This window comes from Rhamphochromis sp. 'chilingali', assembly GCF_963969265.1.
Source record: "Rhamphochromis sp. 'chilingali' genome assembly, chromosome: 14".
NCBI classification, from domain to species: Eukaryota; Metazoa; Chordata; class Actinopteri; order Cichliformes; family Cichlidae; genus Rhamphochromis; species Rhamphochromis sp. 'chilingali'.
In genome coordinates, this window is record NC_137941.1 from 4,949,503 (window position 1) to 4,969,328 (window position 19,826).

The following is a 19,826-nucleotide window of genomic DNA, read 5'->3' on the forward strand; positions in this document are numbered from 1 at the left end:
GCTATTGTGTCAAATTGAATGAGCCGAAACCCCAGTTTGAACAGGATTACTATGCATGGTCCAGCATTCTGTCTGAGTGCAAATGTAGGGTTTTTTTGCTGTCTTACCTTTAATCCCTGAATGAATTTGTCTCCGGCAGCCAAACACACAAAGCAGCGTTTCCAGAATAAGGATTCTCTCATTTTTATTAATATTTCTGTTTTCATTATTTTAGATTTTTGACTTTGATAATCAGAAGGTTTGCTGTAACATGGATATTTGTTTTGTTCGTTAGGTGTGTCTGCAACATCGACTGTTCCCACATCAGCTTCAACCCAGTGTGCGCCTCAGATGGTCGTTCCTATGACAACCCCTGCCAGGTGAAGGAGGCATCCTGTCAGAAGCAGGAGCGCATCGAGGTCAAGTACCTGGGCCACTGCCACGGTCAGACTCTCAAATGCACACTAGCACACTGACTCTGAAAGGCACAACAACACTTTCACAAACGCAGCGGAAGCCGTCAGTGTACCTCCATGAACAGGTGTTTGCGTCACGTTGGAGTGAAAACACGGAGGCAAATGAGGCATCGTGCAGAGCTAAATGCAGGCGGCGTGATTTTGCATCTCCCTCCAGCTGCAGTTCCAGCCACATTTTATAATTACAGAAAGTTTCACTCAATCAAATTTTGGAATGGTGTGGAAAGATAATCCTCAGAGCCGCTGCTGCTACATATACAGATAATTTTACACAATGTTAATCCCTCCTTTTTTTAATGTAGTATCTTTGATTTTGGCGCACTATTTCTGGGGATAAAGTTGTTTTTTTTTATTAATCTCAGTGCTTTAATCCTTAAACTGAGTTATAGTTCGAATACATGTAGAAGACAGAGACAGACAAATGTGTTTTTATTTCATTTAATGTCATTTACGGTTTGTGTGGTTTAAAACCTAAAATCAGTATTATACTACTGAGTATTCTTGACTATAATGGAACTAAATGGTATTCATGTGGAGCTCCAACTACCAAAATATAGCTTTAGTTATAGATATGAAAGATTTGAAGCACCAGATTTCCATGGACCATTTTTGTCCAAGCTGAATCTGCTCAGCAAGTCATGCCCTTAAAAACACAGTTCCTTTCAGTTTAAAGTTTGTTCCTACTAATAATGTGTCCAGTGAGTGTATATCCATGGCCTGTAGACAGTCAAAGCTTAGTGTCCTCAGAGGCGAAGGCAGCACAGTGGTGCAGTGCTTAGCACTAACCTCTTAGCCAGAAAGTCTTGTTTTCTGGTCTGCTGGTCATCTGAACACTTTGCAAAGGTGTTGAGGAGAATCAGTGTCAGCCTCACTTTCCAGTTTACTGCGGCTCTCTTCTCATTATGTAACAGACTTTACTGCAGCCTGAGCTTGTCTGCACACTTTGTGGCTGGTCACCACCACCAACATTCACTTTACCGTAGTCGCAGCTAATTCCCTTGCACTCTGTGAGAGACTCACTTCCCACAGCGAACCCACTAAGTCAGACTGAGTCACTCACCAGATGCAGTTAGGCTCTGTTAAGATGTTGAGTGAAGCACTGGAGATGGACGGCGCGCTGACGACCTTATTCTTACTTTAATTATGGATTTGTTGTCTGTTGTTTTTATTGCTGCCTTCTGTGGGCTGTATGTACACGTAAGACTGCTTTGCACTGAGAGCATTATGTTTTCCAAAAGCCCATGGAAATGTAAGAACTTTCATTTTGGAATTATTTTAGGCATTATTTCCAGTCTATACAAGAATGCAACTCGGTAACCTTGTAGCTCAGCTCAGCGCAGAAACATCAGTGTTTATTGTCACAAAAGCTTCCTTTTGCAGATTGATACACCTGACACATGTCGTTTGGTAGCGGAAAAAAGTTCATACAAAAGTAAATCCTGTTGTGAGTGCTTTTTTTTTTTTTAACCAGGTGATGATTTCTAGAAATAGTTGCTGAGTTTTTAAATAAAGCTTTTTCAGAGAGTCATTTAGTTCCATTATGTGAAAGAAGAGACAGAAATCTCCCAAACTAGGTGATTTACACCTAAACATTCTAAAAGAAACACTACAGGCTTTGATTCTGGAGTCAAATGCACCTTTTAAGATCTGTAGTTATTTTTTTAGTGTAAGAGACCATTTGAGAGGTTCTAAGTACACACAGGACAAATAGGTCTTTTGAGAAGTAATGGGAAGTAAAGCAATCAGGGCTAACGAGCCCTGGAACACAAACAGAAATCTGTATTCCCTCATGTTATGTCCTGTGGGTCAGACCACCCCGTTTGATTCTGTTTCAATCAAGGAAAAAGACAAATAGCATGAAATGGAGGCACTGAGACGACCTCATGTTAGCAAGGACTCACAGTGACACCCCGGCACTTAGATGGCTGATTATGCTCCAATTTCATGCTATTAGGAAACGGCTTCTGCTACAGTAGCTCAACAAAAAGCGCAGATAACCTTGTGAAGATATTGTTGAACCTCAGCTCCACAGACAAATTTAACCAGATACTCGTTGAATCCACTGGAACTGCAGTCTGTTGAGCTTGTAGCGTCTCGCCGCTGGCTACGTTTTAAAATTCATTTGTTTTCTTCATTTGATTTTTCTTAAGTGGATGTCACGCATACGGGACTTGAGCTTCTGAACTCACTGAAATCTTTCTGAGTCTCTTTTCTTTTACTGTGCCTCAGGTGTTCTTGTGAATAAAGAAATAAATAAAAGAAGAAAAATAAGAAGTAAATTCTAAGTCACAGATCCAGCCACAAGTCTTGCATCATGAATCTGAAGAATGCTTTCACAGCTTCTGTTTGAGGGAACGATCGTACTGACCTCTGAAAAAAAAGAAAAAATCAATCGCAATAAAATGATAATGATTTGAAGGTGATTTTGTCTAGCCATTGTGAAAAGTAGAACTCGATGCAGCGTCAATGGGGTGAGCAAAAATGCATTATTCCGTCTGATCTTTTCCACCCGACTCTGCTCCATTCTGGCCTTTGTTCGGTGTAATACATTAGGGGTGGCGGTTTCTGACTTGAAGAGAATGGCTCCCATTTATACGCATTAAGCACACAGGCGCACACTGCACATGAACCTTTTGTTGAGATGATAATTCACATTCAGTCCTCTTTACCTGCAGTAGCATCACTGTGCATGAGTAACCTGCGATGGAGCTGTAGGAGAGGTTGCGGTGACCTGAGCTCAGCTTTAATGTGTCTTTGGCCTTTCCAGATGACATAATTGGGAACAAAGGCGGAGATGGACACTTCGCACGGACTGACCCCACGGGTGAGTGCTTCCGTGATGGTGGCAGATAAGCACATAACATGTGCTGTCATTCAAAGATGAATTAGATTTGCTCCCAGACTTTCCTCTGTTCGTCATCCTTTCATGTTTCCCACTTGTTATAATTCATCTCTTCCTGAGGGGCAGTGGCAGATTTTAAGGGTCTCGTGTGTTTGTAGGGGAGAAAGAGGAGACCAGGAACGGACTGGCCCGCGGTTTGTCCATCCCCTGTCCAGATCGCTATAAAAACTACTGCGTCCATGGAGAGTGTCAGTTCCCCAGCGTCCTGGCTCAGCCTTCCTGCAGGTACACATGTACACATGCACACACACACACACACACACACACACACACACACACACACACACACACACACACACACACACAGTTGTAGAGAGGTTCATAGGAAGAGGGGAAACAGAAAAACGACAATGATATTGCAAAGTGATAATACATGTTTTCGCACATGAACAGCGGATAACGTCAGGAGAATTAAATCAGGAGCTTTTTCGTGCTCCTTCTTTCTCACATGCAGCACACTGCAGGAGATAGTCTGTTTCACAGATGCGTTCTCACTTCTGGGAATTTGATTAATGCTGCAGTCACACCAGTGAAAATAGGCATGACCAAAATCATTGGGTCTGTGTGCAGTGAACTCGGAATCTCTTTGCTTTTGAATTAGCTGCTTCGAAGACCATTCGCAGTCAGCTGCCGTCTTCAAAGCGACTTTGGTGCAGCGACATGACGCTTAAAAGTGGCAGTAAGATGGAGTCCGTCTGCTGTTAGTTTGCACTGAATAGGGTCAAGTTGGCAATTACAGGCAATCTGTGGGGTGATAAAACGGCAATTAAGTGTGATAAAAAAAATAAAAATCGCAAATCTGTTGCCATCTGTTGCAAATCTGTTGCACAGAAATTCACATTAACCGCTTACATTCAGAAGCCAACCACAATCCCAAAGATCTGAAGACGTAATAAATTCAGAAATTCTCCACACATGGTCATGTAGTTGCTGCAGGATGGTCATTTAACTGTAAAATAACTTGGTGGGCCTCTGGGTGATCAGTTAACTGCTGCAACTACTTGCAATCGGTCCCTGAATGCAAACAAAAAAAAAACATAACTTTGTTCAAGTCACAGGTAAGATGTGCAGGATCAGTATACAAGCCAGACACTCGCCTACCTGCTCTGTTGTTGTATGAGCACAACAGGTCACACAGACAATGCACAGAGCAGGTAAAAGGCTGTTTAATTTTTGATGTCAAATTATGATATTTGCACTTGTTTGGTTTCATTTCTGGGCGTTCTTTAGGTTAGTGTCGGTGCCTAACGTAGCTGACCACTGTCTCATTATCTCTGTGAGGGTCTGGCTTCTGGCTTTTGACATTTGCCATGTCAAAAGCCAGGCATCTCGTGTCTTCCCATGACCACGAGATGCCTCCCACATAAACTGGTCACTCTCTATCGCTGGTTACCAATGACAACAGGCTTCTGAGTTCTGAGTTAGCCAGTGGAGGAAGCCTGTTGGTGGTGTGTTGTGAGACTGACAACAAATGTGGTTTGCGTCTTAAGCAAAGTTACACATGTGACATATCAAGTTGCAACATTTGAACACAAGTTTGACATTCTGACTTAAAAGCTAGCCAGCCCACCATTGTTTCCTAAATATGATGTACTTGTAGCAGAGTATTCTGGATTGTAGATGGTATTAACTATTATTTATAATGAGAGAAATGGATTTTAAAAAGCTTCCCGTCATCAATTTTATATTTATGTTAACTATTACGATCAGAGCGTTGGCCATTTTCTACTTATCAGTCGAGCATACCGTACTCATTAGGTTTCCACTCAAACAAACAAACCCTACACGAAGCGAGATGACTGAGGCCCGTTCTGTCTTTTTTATCACAAATTTGTTGTTCCTCTCTCTCTGTGTGATCTGCAGACACTAACAGGAAGTGTGGAATGTAAGACGGCTAATCAGCTGTAAAATTTAGAAATTGCTTGGCAAGTGCTGGAGCAAATTTATTTTTTAATCAGCCTTGTTTATTTTAAATGAATATAAGCCAGTGCGCTGAGAGCGAGAAGTGTTTAAGATCCCTCCTGCTGTAATGGTAGGACGGGCTGTTGACCAGTCAAATATGCTGCACTGCTTCAAATTAATCCCATGTTGGGTTTGTTGTTGCTTAATGAGGATGCTGGTGTTTCCATCCCCATGCTTTATGATCTAGGGTCTTATTTTGCGGTGTGCGGTGGGCTTCGGGTCTTGGACCCACAGACTTTGTGCCATCTGCAATCACACCTTTGACTGTGGTTCACATCCATACAGCACACAGTAAGAGGCTGAAGGGGGATATATACATATCAGAGAGGGTTGTGATTATAGTTGTTTTTTTTAAAGTGTCAGCTTCTGCTGCAGCTGTGCTATTCACAGACAGGCAGGGATTTTTCTCAGCTTAGAATGAGCCTTTGGGGAGGTGCACTCCTGAGGATGAGCGAGCCACTTATAATAAAGGCAGTGAGTCTGGTTTACCTCACTGGACAGAAATCAGTGCATTTCCTGCTATTTTTGGTCGTTTGATAAACAAAAACCTATCAAGATTTCACAGTATTGAAAATAATACCCTAGGGCGCTCTAAATATCCTGGTTATTAAGCTTGAGTAAATGGAGCCCAATTAATAAAACGCTTTAGAAAAATAATTTAATTAGAATGCCAGTGATTTTCCTTTGGCTCACAGCGAAAGTGGTTCGAGAGGATAGCCTGCATTTACAAAAAACCCTGAATACCTTAACAATCCCAAAGACACTCTGGGAATTCATATTGTTGTCTGCACAGCGCAGAGAGGCACAGCCTAAGCCCGCACTGCCACAGAAGTGCAGATGGCGTGTGTTTTATTGGTTTTCCTGAATTTGTATAATGATGGCAGAAACTTACAGTAAAAAATTAATTGTAAAAAAACAGAGTAATTTGCAGTATACGACTGCATCACTTGTTATAGGATGCGATTTGAGTTTTAATTCGACTCCAGCTCACATCATAAATGGTTACATTGTGTCATGAAATGTAACACAGCAATGACTGCTTTGCAACGTGCTTAACTTTTACTAAAAGAGAGAGTTGGAAAGGAGGTTTTATTTGAAAAATATTTTAATCCAGTATCTGATCATAACCTGAATGAAAAGTCCCAACAGACCAGTTTGCTGTACTGTATGTGGAGCAGTGGTGTAGTCTATTTTACTGTAGTAGGCATACTCCCTCGCAGTAATGTATACGCCAATGATGGAGCAGCACCTCATAAACACCAAACTCCCTAACACCCAGAATATACAGGCCAAGTGAGATAGATGTCCCACTTTTTCAATAGCTATAATGGTCTGACAGCTGTTGACATCCAACATATTCTATAACAATTTACGAGTCTGAAAGTCTACAATAACTGGTCGTAAACTAACTATACTCTTATTTGCATATAGTTATTGACTTTCAGTGTGTAATTCCAAATGCTTATATCATATGGGAGAATGCTGCTGTTGTAGAGCACTAAAGAAGCACCAGTTGCAGCATTCTGAAAGTATCGGCCGGCGATGGCCTCTTATTCTTGGTTCTTTAATGAGCTAGTCTGCAAACTGCCATCTTATCAGAATTGAGGTGGATTACATCTGACAATGTGCCGCTCTAAACAAGTGTAATATATATTTTTTGACTAGAACTAGTCACAAACTGTTCAGTTTTTAATAGTTTAATGTCTGCTTGAAAATTGAAGTAAAATAACTGAGTAAATTAGCATAATAGTTAATTCCATTATCATGTTTCTGTTCATTTGCAAAACAAAACAAAATCACTCAAATAAAAGTTCTGTCAAAAAATCCTTCCATCCACCATTTTTCTCAACTGGTTATCCAGTTCAGGGTCGCAGAGGGGAGGAGCCTATTGTAGCTGTCATAGTGTGAGTGTCACCAGTCATCTTCACATTCACATCCACACCAATTTCAGAATCTCCAATTTATAATCTCGCATGCATGTCTTTGGAGTTTGGGAGAAAGCCAGAGCGCCTCGAGACCCCTGCAGGTTCAAACCATTTTCTAGGGTGCAGCCAAGGGTTGGAAGGTCTCGGGTACGACGGTCTCGGATCTCATCTCTGCTTTTTGCAGATGATGTCGTTCTGTTGGCTTCATTGACCCATTACCTCCAGATTGCGCTGGGCAGTTTGCAGCCAAGTGTGAAGCATCTGGGGTAAAAAATAGCATCTCCAAGTCTGAGGCCATGATTCTCGGCCGGAAAAGGGTGGAGTGCCGACTACTGGTTGCCCTTGAGTTGCTACCCCAAACAGATGAATATCTTATGTAAGTATCTTGGGCTCTTGTTCATGAATGAAGGAAGAATGGAACAAGAGACTGACAGATGAATTAGCACAGTCATCAGTGATGAAGAAGCTGTTCCAGTCTGTTGTGTTGCAGAGCGAGCTGAGCATGAAAACAAAGCTGTCAGTCTATCAGTTGATATAATCCCACCCTCACCTGTGGTCAGGTTATCTGGGTGGTGATGGACAGAATGAGAATGGAAACAAATGGTGGAAAAGAGATTCCTCTGTAAGGTGTAGAAGCTCAACCTAAGAGATCAGACATTCGGGGGGGGGGACTCAGAGTAGAGTTACTACTCTTCCACAACGAAAGGACTCCATCACAATGCTGTGGGCATCTGATCTGGATGCATCCTGGGCACCTCCTAGGTGAAGTGTTTCAGACATATCCTACTATGAGAAGTCCCTGGACCGACTCAGAACACACTGGCTTGGGAATGGTTTCGTATGCCCCCAGAAGAGCTAGAGAAGCATGAGAGGATGGATGGATGGAGATGTCACATTGTTATATACAAACATTTTTAGTTTTTAGTTTTCCATCTTTGGGTGTGATCATACAGCTGAAGCACTCAGTTTTGTAGTTGTTATGCACACAGACTACTCTGTTGCCTGAACTTTGATCAGTACAATGCTCGTGTCTACCTGCCCATTTTCTTTGTGACAAAAATATAGCCCAAAAATAAAGGAAAGGGAGGACATATCCTGGGGCATTTTAAGCAGCTACAGAGAAATCCAGGCATCTTCTTGGTGCAGATGTGGTATAAAGCAGTAAATCATGTAGTACTACACCAGTGATTTGTGGGGATGTGTGGTTACTTTGTAGCAGCCTAGTGTCATTTGCATGTAACTGTGTACAAGTGTGCGTAATAGCTCGGCGCTCTGATGTTGCTGTGCTCTAATCATAAACTGCAGATGTATCAACATATCTGTGCCGCTGCCTTCGGATGGCTGCAGGGGATTCATGAACTGAAGCAGAAACTTGAAGCAGCTGCTGATAACAGACACTTTAAGAAACTCTCACATTCAATCATAGATAAATGCAGATGGATTTACTGGCTTTCCTGCTTCATCCATGTTCATTTATGATGTTGAATAAAAGTGATCAATTTAAATGATTTATTATTTTTATTAACCCTGAAAGCCTTATCCTGTTATTACTGCGTATTTGCTGGAATTATTAAATTTGTTATTGTTGATAAAATCTGCAAAGTGACAGCAAAGCGACAGACGCTGCAAGTCATTCTGTGCCAGCTCAGTCAAATCTTTATAAAAAAACATTATATGTGGAAGGAGGAAACTATGAATTATTTAAAGATTCGTGCAGTGTTTGAGATTTTTAAGTTGGTATTTACAGACAAAAAAATGTCATCAAATAAATTGTAATATTAGCAAACATAACTAAAGTAAATACAAAATACAGTTTTCAAATGATGATCGACTTTATTAGTAATTTATTAGTAATTTAAATTTAAAGTAAAAGCCCCCTGAATGAAATAAGTCATTGTGTCACCCTTGACAACTGCAACTGCTAATAAGTCTTTCAAATCTCACAGCGATGCCACATTGGAGGTGGTGAAGGTTAAACCAAAGCATCTCCATCCGATTTAAGTCCAAACCCATCAGTTTGTTGAGTCATTCAGACGGAGAGCTGTGTGTTTCAGATATACATAATCCAAGTTCACTTTAGTTTCAGGGCATGAACTGGTGGTCGGACAGAGAGCAGTTGTGGCAAGTCCTCAAGATCCTGAAGCAGCAAAGCAGCTCGCCAGACCACCACACTACCACCACCATGTTTGACTGTTGGTATGATGTTCTTGTTATGAAGTGCCGCGGTAGTTTTATGCCAGATAACGGAACTCAAACCTTCTAAAAAGTAAAACTTTTGTCTAAACAGTCCACAGAGTATTTTCCCAAACATATTGGGGATCATCATCGTCTCTTTCTTGTGCTGAATCATGAACTCTGCAGTTCTTGTGACCTCCTGATTCAACAGTAGGCTGCCTGCTCCTGAAAACGTTCACCACTGTTTCAGATTTCTCCAGTTTTGGATAATGGTTCTCGTCATGGTTCGTTGGAGTCCCAGAACCTTAGAAATGATTTTGATAGATGTGAGTTTGCTTCTCTGCTATTCTTGAGATTGTAGGACTATGAATTGCTTTTTGAGATTGTTTAGCCCGCTTTACTTTGTCAGAAAGGTTCTATTTAAGTGACTTCTCAATTCAACAGGTCTGGCAGTGATGAGGCCTGGGTGTACCTATTGAAATTAAACCCAGCTTTGCAAAATATGTAGATAATCACAGTTAATTCATGATTTAACAATGGCAGCAATTAATTTTTCACACAGAGTCGGGTAGGTTTGAAGAGACTTTTTTCCCTTAATAAATTAAATTATCATTTCAAACATGTATTTTTGTGTTAACTCAGCTTACCTTTGTCTAAAAATGAAATTTATTTGACGATCTAAAACATTTAAGTGCGAAGAAATCAGGAAGAGGGCAAATATCTTTTCATGTATGTGTTCAGGTCGTGGCTTATGATACAATATATAATGTACCAAGTCAAACATCTGGGTCCATTCAAGAGAGAAGCTGAAAGTATATTATGTCCCATAATGTTTTTTTTTACTCAAGCCGTAACCTCCAGGACTGAAAAACGAATCCAATACTCTTAGTTAAAAAAGCTCGCTATCTAGCTGGAAATTAAGTATGATCATTTGTGGCCCTAAATAACAAAACAGTCACAGCTAAAATTCTCGAAGCTGTTTGAAAATGGTAGTAGGTGGGTTTAAATACATCCATCTACTATATACAGTCTATGTTTTTACCGTCACAGAAGAAACAGGTCCAATTCTGTACTGAGAGAGTGCAGCATTTAGTTGCTTCAGCATTTAACGTTGGAATTACGGACAATTACAAACTTTAGAGCATTTTCCTTTTTTGAAAATAAATTGATGCTTTCACTGTGTGTATCAAGCTGTCACTCTAAAACCAGAGTTCATGCGAAACCGTGAATTCTGTGCACCCCTGTGCCCCTATTTTGCCGACAGACACACCAGCTGAGAATTGGCCACACAGGTGCAAATTTCATATTCATACAGGCACACAGAACACACTTAACACAGGCAGCAGAGATATGCATTTACAAAAAGGCACACTGAGGAATGATATTAAAACCCACCACCCACACACCAAGCCAGTATACATGTGTGCTGCTCAGGTCTGCCATCTTTTACAGCCTGCTAGTGTAGCAGCCAGGGGGTCTCGGTGTCTCTCGCTGGCGCTATCTCTCTCTACTTTCTCTCTAACCTCGATCATCCCAGACGTTCTCTTTGCATGCTGAGCAGCCAGGGAGTGCGGAGGGTCTCTGCTGCCCCCTGATGGCTGTACGAGGCAAAGTCTGTATCTTAATGTGAAGGAAAGCGCAGCGGTCTCTGTGGGAGTGGTGCATGTCTGTGACTGTGTGTGTGTTTGTGCGGTACACGAGTGTGGAAACCAAGCACAACCCCCGAACAGAACAAGGTTGCAATGTTCATCTCGTACGCTGTCAGGTTGAAGGGATAGAGAATGTGAAGCAGGTTGTGTGTTTGTGTGTGTGTTTTGTGCCAAACAAGGATGTGCAGGTGTTGGTGGGTAACAACCTCCCCAGAGACAGGAAAAGCAGGTAAAGAGGAGATGGAGGAGAAGGGGAGATTAAAAGGGGGACTGTTTTAGCTCGTCTCTGAGGACAAAGATCATCTCCATTAGTCTTTTGTGTGTGTTTGTGTGTGTTTTCCCACTCAAGGTCTACACCAAGCTGGCAAAACCTGTAGTATTATGCTGCCGATTGCATCCGTAAAAGACTACCTCTAAATACAAAATGCTCTAAATACAAAAGGGTTTTTGTCTGTTTTACCCCACATGTCCTTGTATGGAAGCCAGGCTGTATCTGATACACGAAGGCAACAGTGTAGCCAAGCTTGCAACACCTGTCTTCATTTCTTTTGTATCAGGTTTTTTGGTGAGAGTAACAAGTTCAATAAGATGTTTTGGGTCATTGTTGTTTGGACTCTAATTTACACTTTTGATATTTGCTGGCCTTTTTTAAATTCTGAAATAATTTTGGACTAAACGTAGCAAAACAAACTTGTGGTATGAACCCAGCATTGTTCATTTTGACTTCACTTTTTTGCAGGGTGGTGAAATTTGGGTATTTTTTGTTTTGTTTTGTCAGATGTCAGAAAATACCCTCGAAATAAGCACAGAGGTATCAACCATACAGCCAGTGGGCTGGAACCATCCAGCCAAACATCTGGCCCATTAGAGAAGGCTGTCAGTCTCGCCCCAGCCTGAGGTCTAGAGCTCTTCACAGCCACGCTAACATGTTTTCAAGTAGGAGCTGGTGTCATTCAAAGCAATATTTGGGACTCAGGGTTTGACACACGTTCAACACCCATATGGAAAAGATTAGTATAAATTAGATATGTTGTAAAATGCACATTGGTTGTGCATGTTTTCAAGTATGTTCTAGCATGTATACATGCTAGAGGGTATGAATCTTTGTGAAATTATGATTTATGATGTATTTAAAATTGCTGTGGCTTGCTGCTGTCCAACTTTAGATCTGTGATGTGGTATTTCACAGTCACACCTTGCCTCCCAGTAATGCCATCACTGTCTTTTCTTTGAACGTGTCTGGAAAAACACTCTGGACCCAGGCTGTTTATACATTTGAAAACTAAGTTAAGAAAAGACAAATGAATAAATCTCTCAAAACTAAGTAAATACTTACTGCTGTCATGCTGGCAAAGACCCACACAGGCACACCAGTTCCACACAGAAAGGTGTGTCTTGTCTCCTAACCACTCAACCAACTACGTCACCCAACTTTGCACCACCTAGGTTTTCCATGTTGACTCGCATCCAAGTACTAACCAGCTCACCAGCTCACCCGACCATAACCTGCAAGACAAAACTCTGTGTTTGCATCTTTGTTTTTCAATGTGCACATTTGAAAATGCAGATTCTTTAGCCTCCACCAGGGGGCAGCACTCTTAGCAAATTCCTATGCACAAAGAAAGCGCTACAAACAACAAGTAAAGTGATGAATCCAAGGAGCAGGTGTTCTTTATAATGACAGAAAATGAACTGAATGTAGAAAAGCTGGGACCTATTGCTGCTTTTGCATCTCTTATTCTGTTGTTACTGATCTTTGTAAGCGGATAGTTTATTAAATATATGTACCTATGTCCTTATTTACATCAAAAAAGGACACATTTTAGATTTTCTCTTTTTAAGATGGTATGTGGCTTTTCTTGAAATGTGGCTCAAGTGGCTTGACCTACTTGGGATGAGCTAAATGAGTTTGGCACCCCAGATAACAAATAGTTAATATCTATCCACCCCGAAGATCATTTCCTGAGAAGGTTTTCTATAGATTTTCTATTTTCTAAAATAAAATCTGGATTTTATTTTTGTCCTAAGGTGTCAATGACAGCTCGAGCGCCACAGCTCCCCACAGCGAAAGCTTTGATTAATCGTTCAGTGTTTGATTTCACACACTGATACCAGCGCCGCACCACAAGATGGATGTATCATGACCGAATTGCATCATGCTTTAATTATAGTCCCTGCAGTAACTGTTCTTACATTCCATTATTCCCTGAGTGTCTTCCCTATTAATCTCCTGATATCAGAAGCTTGTAAGAGAAAACACAAGGAGCCCAACCTGACCAATCGCACTACTTGACGTTTTCATCTGGTTGCTTTCAGCACTTCACTGTGGCAGCTACATGTGTATGTTCTATACAGACACACAGCTTAACACACTATCTATAATGGCAGCATTAGTATGCCCACAGGCCTAGAACAAAGAGAAGATTATGCATTTTTATGCCGCCAACCGCAAACCCCATCAGTCATGTTCATCTGAACAGCTACAGCTAAGGAAAAAATAAAGTCACCACACTGTCACAGAAATGCGGCGTTCCACCGCAATGTCTTTATCAAACACTCGGTGACGTTTCAATTAGAAATGCTAAAAATAATGAACCTGTCACTCCGTGCACAGGAATGACTCGCTTTCTCTCTCACTTTCCCCCCACTCTTGTGCGTTTGTGCGTCTGTGTGTGCGTGATCTCAGCTGTCACTCGGGTTTTAGGGGCCCCCATTGTGACATCAAGGAGTACAACGTCCTCTATGTGGTGCCAGGCTCCGGCAAACTGCACTATGTCCTCATCGCCTCTATCATCGGAGCACTCCAGGTGGTCATCATCTGTGTGGTGGTGCTCTGCATTACCAGGTGAGTCATGCTCGAACACACACACATATACAAAAACAGCCTACTAATGAGCCTGGGAGCAGTGTTTTCCATGTTGTGTGTATCTGGGAGTTACAGACTCCTGAGCATGTAGGCAACAGCTGAAAGGTCACCGAGATTTTGGGCACACATAGAAAGTACTGTCACGTTCTCAGGGGGCACACACACACACACACACACACACACACATATCTGAAAACCTGCAGGTGTGTATGCAAGCACAGAAACCCACACATATCTGTATAGTCCAGCATGCACACACACACAGACACTTGTGTTTTAACATAAGCATTTTGTATTCACTATAAAAACCCACCCACACTCAGAGCCACAAACACACACATTCACATATAGCCTGCAGCTTGTCTGCCTCTGGCTGACCTAAGCAATTTATGACATTTAATAAAAGATTTTAAAGGAGTTTTGACCGAGACAAAACTGCTCCTCTGAGCAAAGGAGGGAGGAGGAGGAGGGGCGAAATGAGAAAGTGGAGCAGGGTGAGAGGGTAAGGAGAGGAGATAAAGAAGCAAAGAGAGAATTTATAACACGAAATACAGCGACAGCAACACTAATGTGTCCTGCAGCGTAGCGATATCCATTTAACACAAAAACATACTTGAAAATTCTTCTACGAGTCGAAAGGAATGAACTTCCAAGCGAATCGACGCAGGCAAGCGTTTCAGCGGTTACTGACTCGCTCCGTCTCTGTCAAGCCGATCGAATTTGCGCGTCATTTGTTGCGTTTTATGAATGTTGCTGGAGTTTTATGTGATTTCTGTTTGTTGTAAAGATTTGCCATTCAGTTAAAGGACAAACAGGGGGAAGTGGAAAAGGTCATCCCTATGCTTTGCCTCTTGTGCAAGAGATTTTGTGACATCTTGGAAAAGGTCTGTTCAAAAGGACTTCCCTGCAAAATACCATGTTTCCACCATTTTATTTTTATTATTCGTTACTTCTGTCTTATAAAATGAACAGAACAAACAAGGCTTTTATAACTTGAACTTCTTCTGTGGAGCCCAAGCCCTCTGGTTCCTATGAAATTGTTGGCAAAGACAATATTTTGTTTGATTTTTCAAAGATGAAGATGTTAGTCATTTCCTACAAATTCAGCATCTTATGAAATGCTATTTTCTGTTTCTGTTAAAAAAGAAAATCATCTCTCTACAGATTGTCCTCTCATTTTCCCGCTACAAAAGTCTCAAACAGGTGTTCATCTGATTTGTTTTCAGATGCTTCTTTTGTTTTTGCAGCAATAAGTTTTGCAAGCAACGCTGAGTATTGCTGAATAGCATGGCTATGTACTCAGAATCACACGGCGTGCTTTGGGTTGTTTGGCACCAGAACGTCAGGCACAGATCCTTTGGATGCTGTGGGGTTGCTGGGTGGGGCTTCCATGGATCGGTCTTTTTCTGGCAGTCTAATTGGAATCAGAGGTGCTTGAAAGTCCTTCCAATGCCCTGGGATCTTTGTTATGTTCCCCATTTGGAGGTGAATGCGGCATACATCAGTGTAGCTGCAGTCACACAATCAGACACAGCTGAAACAAATCGCAAAGAGGCTGCTCAGTCTCCAGTTGTCAGGGAATACATTTCTCCCTAGCAACCTGTGGTTGCCAGGGGGCCACTAACTGGTCCCTGGCGTGACTGGAGCTTTAACAAATTTCTCAGTGACTGCCAACAACCACTCGCCAATCGATCGCGGAATGCAAACCTTTCAGTAGGTGTGACTCTCCGGTCTCTCGGCCTGGTGGATGTGGCCTTTGGGGGTTGCACGAGTCAAAGAAGCAGGCACATGAATCCCAAACTCAGACTTATTAACAGTGAACCTGAACATATGCAACATAAAAGAAAGAAGCAGGCTCTAACTGTGATTTACAAATGTGTTTTTCTTCATGCTTGTTTAAGGTTACAAATTAAGCTTTACTTTATTTTTAGTATTCTTTTTTTTAATACTCAATTTGTTGGTGCTGTTACATTCTAAACTGTAGTCATTTTTAAAAAAGGTGATTTTTACTCATTTTTCAGTCATATTGCGTGTATCATGAATTCTTTTGGTCATTATAATCGTGTGCTAACATCTGTGTCCCTGACAGGTGATTTACATGAAAAAGGTTTGGGACCTCTGCTTTAAAGTATTAAAGCAGAGGTATTGTATTGTATTAAAGCAGCAGTCTGCCATCCATGTTTCTCCCTTTAAAGTCTGAGTTATTAGATTAATATTAAAACAGTAATTCATCTTCTTCGTGATTTTGTGTTTCAGGAAGTGCCCACGGACCAACAGGATCAACCGGCAGAAGCAGAACAATGTCCACTTCAGTTCAGAGAATACCATGCGCGCCTCCACCCGACTGATCTGAGCCCAGACACACCAGACAGAGTCCCCTCTCCACGTTACGGAGCGCTGTGGCGTTAGATGTTTCTTCCCCGCCCCCAAGTAGGCCAACCCTGAAAATTAGCATCTGCTTCCCATCACTCTTCGCCCTCTCTCCCAGTATGAACTCAAAGAATGTCCATGGAGGATGGTGGCAAAGCAAAGACAGAGCTGGCACACAAGTGAGGTGACAATGATTACACATTGGAGAAATGCTGTCATCAGTCACCGCCGCCGCCAGCCCCCTACCCATGCCCATGTGTCTCCTTGCACCTTTTTCTGAAGGTTTTTCCTGAAAAAAACTAAACAAAACACGAACTATGAGGACTCGGGAGGGGGGGTTGCGGAGGATACTGAATGTGTGTGTGTGTGAATGTGTATTAGATGTGTGCACTTTGGTAGAGGTGGGCTAGCTGTTCTTTGTAGATGAGGGGTACAAAGCAAATCGGGGTAGTGCAAAGCAGGGTATCTGGCTTTTAATGAGGTGTGTGTTCAGCCTGGGAGGGGGGTGGGGGGGTTTGGGGGCTACACGTGATGCCTTGCACCTTGTGTTATAGGAGACCTTTGACAGAGGGCACAATGTTATTATAGAGCTCTCTGTTCGGTTGTGACGATGACGTCAGCTACTGTATCTTGGGTTCTATTTCCAATAGTTATTACTACGTTGTCTTGATGGGGTAATTTTTCTGTAAATGTAAATAAATAATTTATATCACGAAATGTAACATATTCTGTGTCGGTCTTTGTCTGTTTTGAAGCAATGACATGTTGGTAGTGTTTATTAGTGTCATAATCATAATCTGTATCACCATCCATCCATTTTTCTCAGTGTTTTCCTGTTTCTCCAGGGGGATACTGAGGCACGGTGAGTTATTGGTTTACACCAGTGTCCCCCTTCCAGGTGGAAATGCCTGGAAAATCTCCAAGGAGAGAATGCCTGTGGCATCCTGACTGGATTTTGGAATCACCTCACCTGGCTCTTTACGACATGAAGCAACAGTCTAGTTCCACACCTACACACATCACTCTTACCTTATTCAGACTTAGTTAAAATAGGCCAGTTTAAGTCAATTTTAAAGGATGGATTGGTCATACACATACTGCATATGATCTGGATCTCACTTTTTCTCATGTGACAGTTTCATTTGTGTGATTGTTTTGTGTCAATATGGGATGGATATAGGTATACCCCACTTCTGGCCCTGTGGTATAGCTGAAGTAGACTCTGCACACAGAGCTCATGGCCATCGATGGAGGCTGGAACTTACATAATCTCAGAGATTGAAAGCCTTACTTTTTGTTTTAGCTGTTTCTTCATCACAATGATCCGAGTTACTGTTGACATCACACCAATCTGCTCAGTCAGGGAATCAGTATCATCAGGTAATCATCAGTCAGGTAAGGTTGGGAGACATTTAATCGCCTTCTATCCTTAACAGTGAATCCACCATTCTGAAGCATAAGACCAAAGCCACAGGAACTCAAACCAGCTGCTTCACACTCAGCTGTACCACATAGAAAAAGTGACACAAAAACCTGTGCTGTGATTGCAGTTCTATAGGATGAGTAAATAGTAATCTGCAGTAATGCAGATCTTGTGTTGGTTTGTTATGATGAACAGAAAGCTGAGCACGAAAGTGAAGCTGTAGCTTCACTATCAGATCAGCATTCTCACCCACATCTATGGCTGCACGTGGAGGGTAGTGACCAAACAAGTTGACAGGTTGAGGAGCTCAGTGTTTTGAGAGGGAGTCAGAGTAGACTACTCAACAGTGCAAGTTGAGGTGGTTCAATGCATCTGACTAGGATTACCTTCTGGACACCTCCCAGTTGAGCTGTTTTGGGCATCTCCAAATGGGTAAAGGTCCTGGGCTAGATCCAGGACGTGCTGGTGAGATTATGTCTCTCAGGTGGAGTTGGAGAAGGTGGCTGGACAAAGGAGGCCTGGGTATCTCTGTCCCCACAACCCAGACCGGGAGAAGCAACAGAGGATGGAAGGCTAAGTTGCCAGTTCATACTACTTTATATTGCAGGGTAAAGAGGTAAAAACTTTAATATTAAGACAAATCTGAGCATGTGCCTGTCAAATGTGGGGAGGAGGAACTTCTTTTTAAGTTGACCTCTGAACTGAGCTCAGGGAGGAGCAGCTGTCCCTGAGGAGAAAGGGGGAAATGGCATAGAGAGATTTAGGGTCTGCATGATTTCTTTTGGTTTGGCTTCCTTGTATAAAAGCTTAGATTTCCGTGAGTTATTGCCCTTCCATTATTCAGATGTCACTCAGATGACTGATAACGGTGGTTTTGATCGACTCATCAGAGGCTTATTCGTGCAAATCAGCTTGCAGTCATTATTCAACTGCCTCAAACTTCCAGCAGAACATTGGTGTGTCTGGGCTCAGAACAATTGTAATTCCAGACTGAAAGTTTCTAACTTGGTAGTGCACAGAACTCTGTAACACTGTGGCGACTACATCAGCTCTATCTAAAACACAAGCAGACAGATCAAAAATGAACACACCGACATCAATACATCAAACTCTGATGAGACAGAGAAAAAAGCCATCACACAGAATTAAAGAAAGATGGCAAAACACTGTGAAGTGCTGATGGGTGGAAGGATCTCTAAACTACCTTTCAAGAAAGTAATAAAGACCTGAGGTGGGGTAAAATAAAATGCCTTTTCAGCATTAGGATAACTATAGAATGAAAACGGCGCTTTGCTTCTTAGAGCTGAACTCCCATGAGGGGAAGCAACCCTCTGCTTTGCATCTTTGTGAAGCAGGGAATTTAAAACCCCAAACACAGCTCAAAGCCAAATTTTAACATAAAGCCTTTTAATTTTTTTTACAGTTACACTATAAGTCATATTGGAATTATTTTGCATTGAATAAATTACATATCTATGACTTTCATAAAATTTTATTCCACGCTATATCTGGTATTATAAACTAATTAAAAAGTTTATTATTTTTTTATTAAGTGAAAACTAGATGATCACAAAGTCAGTTAAACTTCAGGAATATCAGTCTGCTCAGTTAGGAATCAAAACATCTTTGTCTCTGGTGCAGAGTGCCAAGTGTACCCTTCAGTTTTTTGAGGAGGGTATTAATTTACTAAATTACTCTAAAATCTGAGTTTTAATTAAACACATATGGTAAGAAGGGGATGCGGTTCTGTAGTAAATTAGGCTCCACCCACCTTATCCAGCCACAACAGTAGTACTATACAGTGCTACATCAGCTACTGACACATGAACATAATTACTGATGGTGTTAATTACTCTTACATGAGTTCCTTTCTGCACTGAATGCATTTACTTTTGATACGCCAACATTATATTAATATACACTTACAATGAATTCAGTGCGAGTTTGCTCAGCTGTTGTTGTTGGGATTTTTTTCACCTGATTCCTAAAACTAAACTATAAACTAAAACTAGGAGAGGAAAAATATTTTTGTTACTTTTTGTTACTGTGAATATATAAATATGTATTAAGTGTAATTATTATTTATTTATTTATTTTAG

At 41.5% G+C, this 19,826-nt stretch overlaps 1 protein-coding gene across 1 annotated transcript in view; it reads left to right on the forward strand.

Moving 5' to 3' along the window:
• LOC308410211 (tomoregulin-2-like) overlaps positions 1-17,003 on the forward strand; it is a 138,017-nt gene extending 121,014 nt beyond the window's left edge. The window contains exons 6-10 of the mRNA XM_080903393.1: positions 275-423; positions 3,223-3,279; positions 3,456-3,582; positions 13,755-13,913; positions 16,191-17,003. Coding sequence (XP_080759519.1) covers positions 275-423; positions 3,223-3,279; positions 3,456-3,582; positions 13,755-13,913; positions 16,191-16,287 — 589 coding nt within the window. The 3' untranslated portion in view covers positions 16,288-17,003. The remainder of the gene's footprint in view (positions 1-274; positions 424-3,222; positions 3,280-3,455; positions 3,583-13,754; positions 13,914-16,190) is intronic.
• The last annotated feature ends 2,823 nt before the right edge of the window (positions 17,004-19,826 follow it).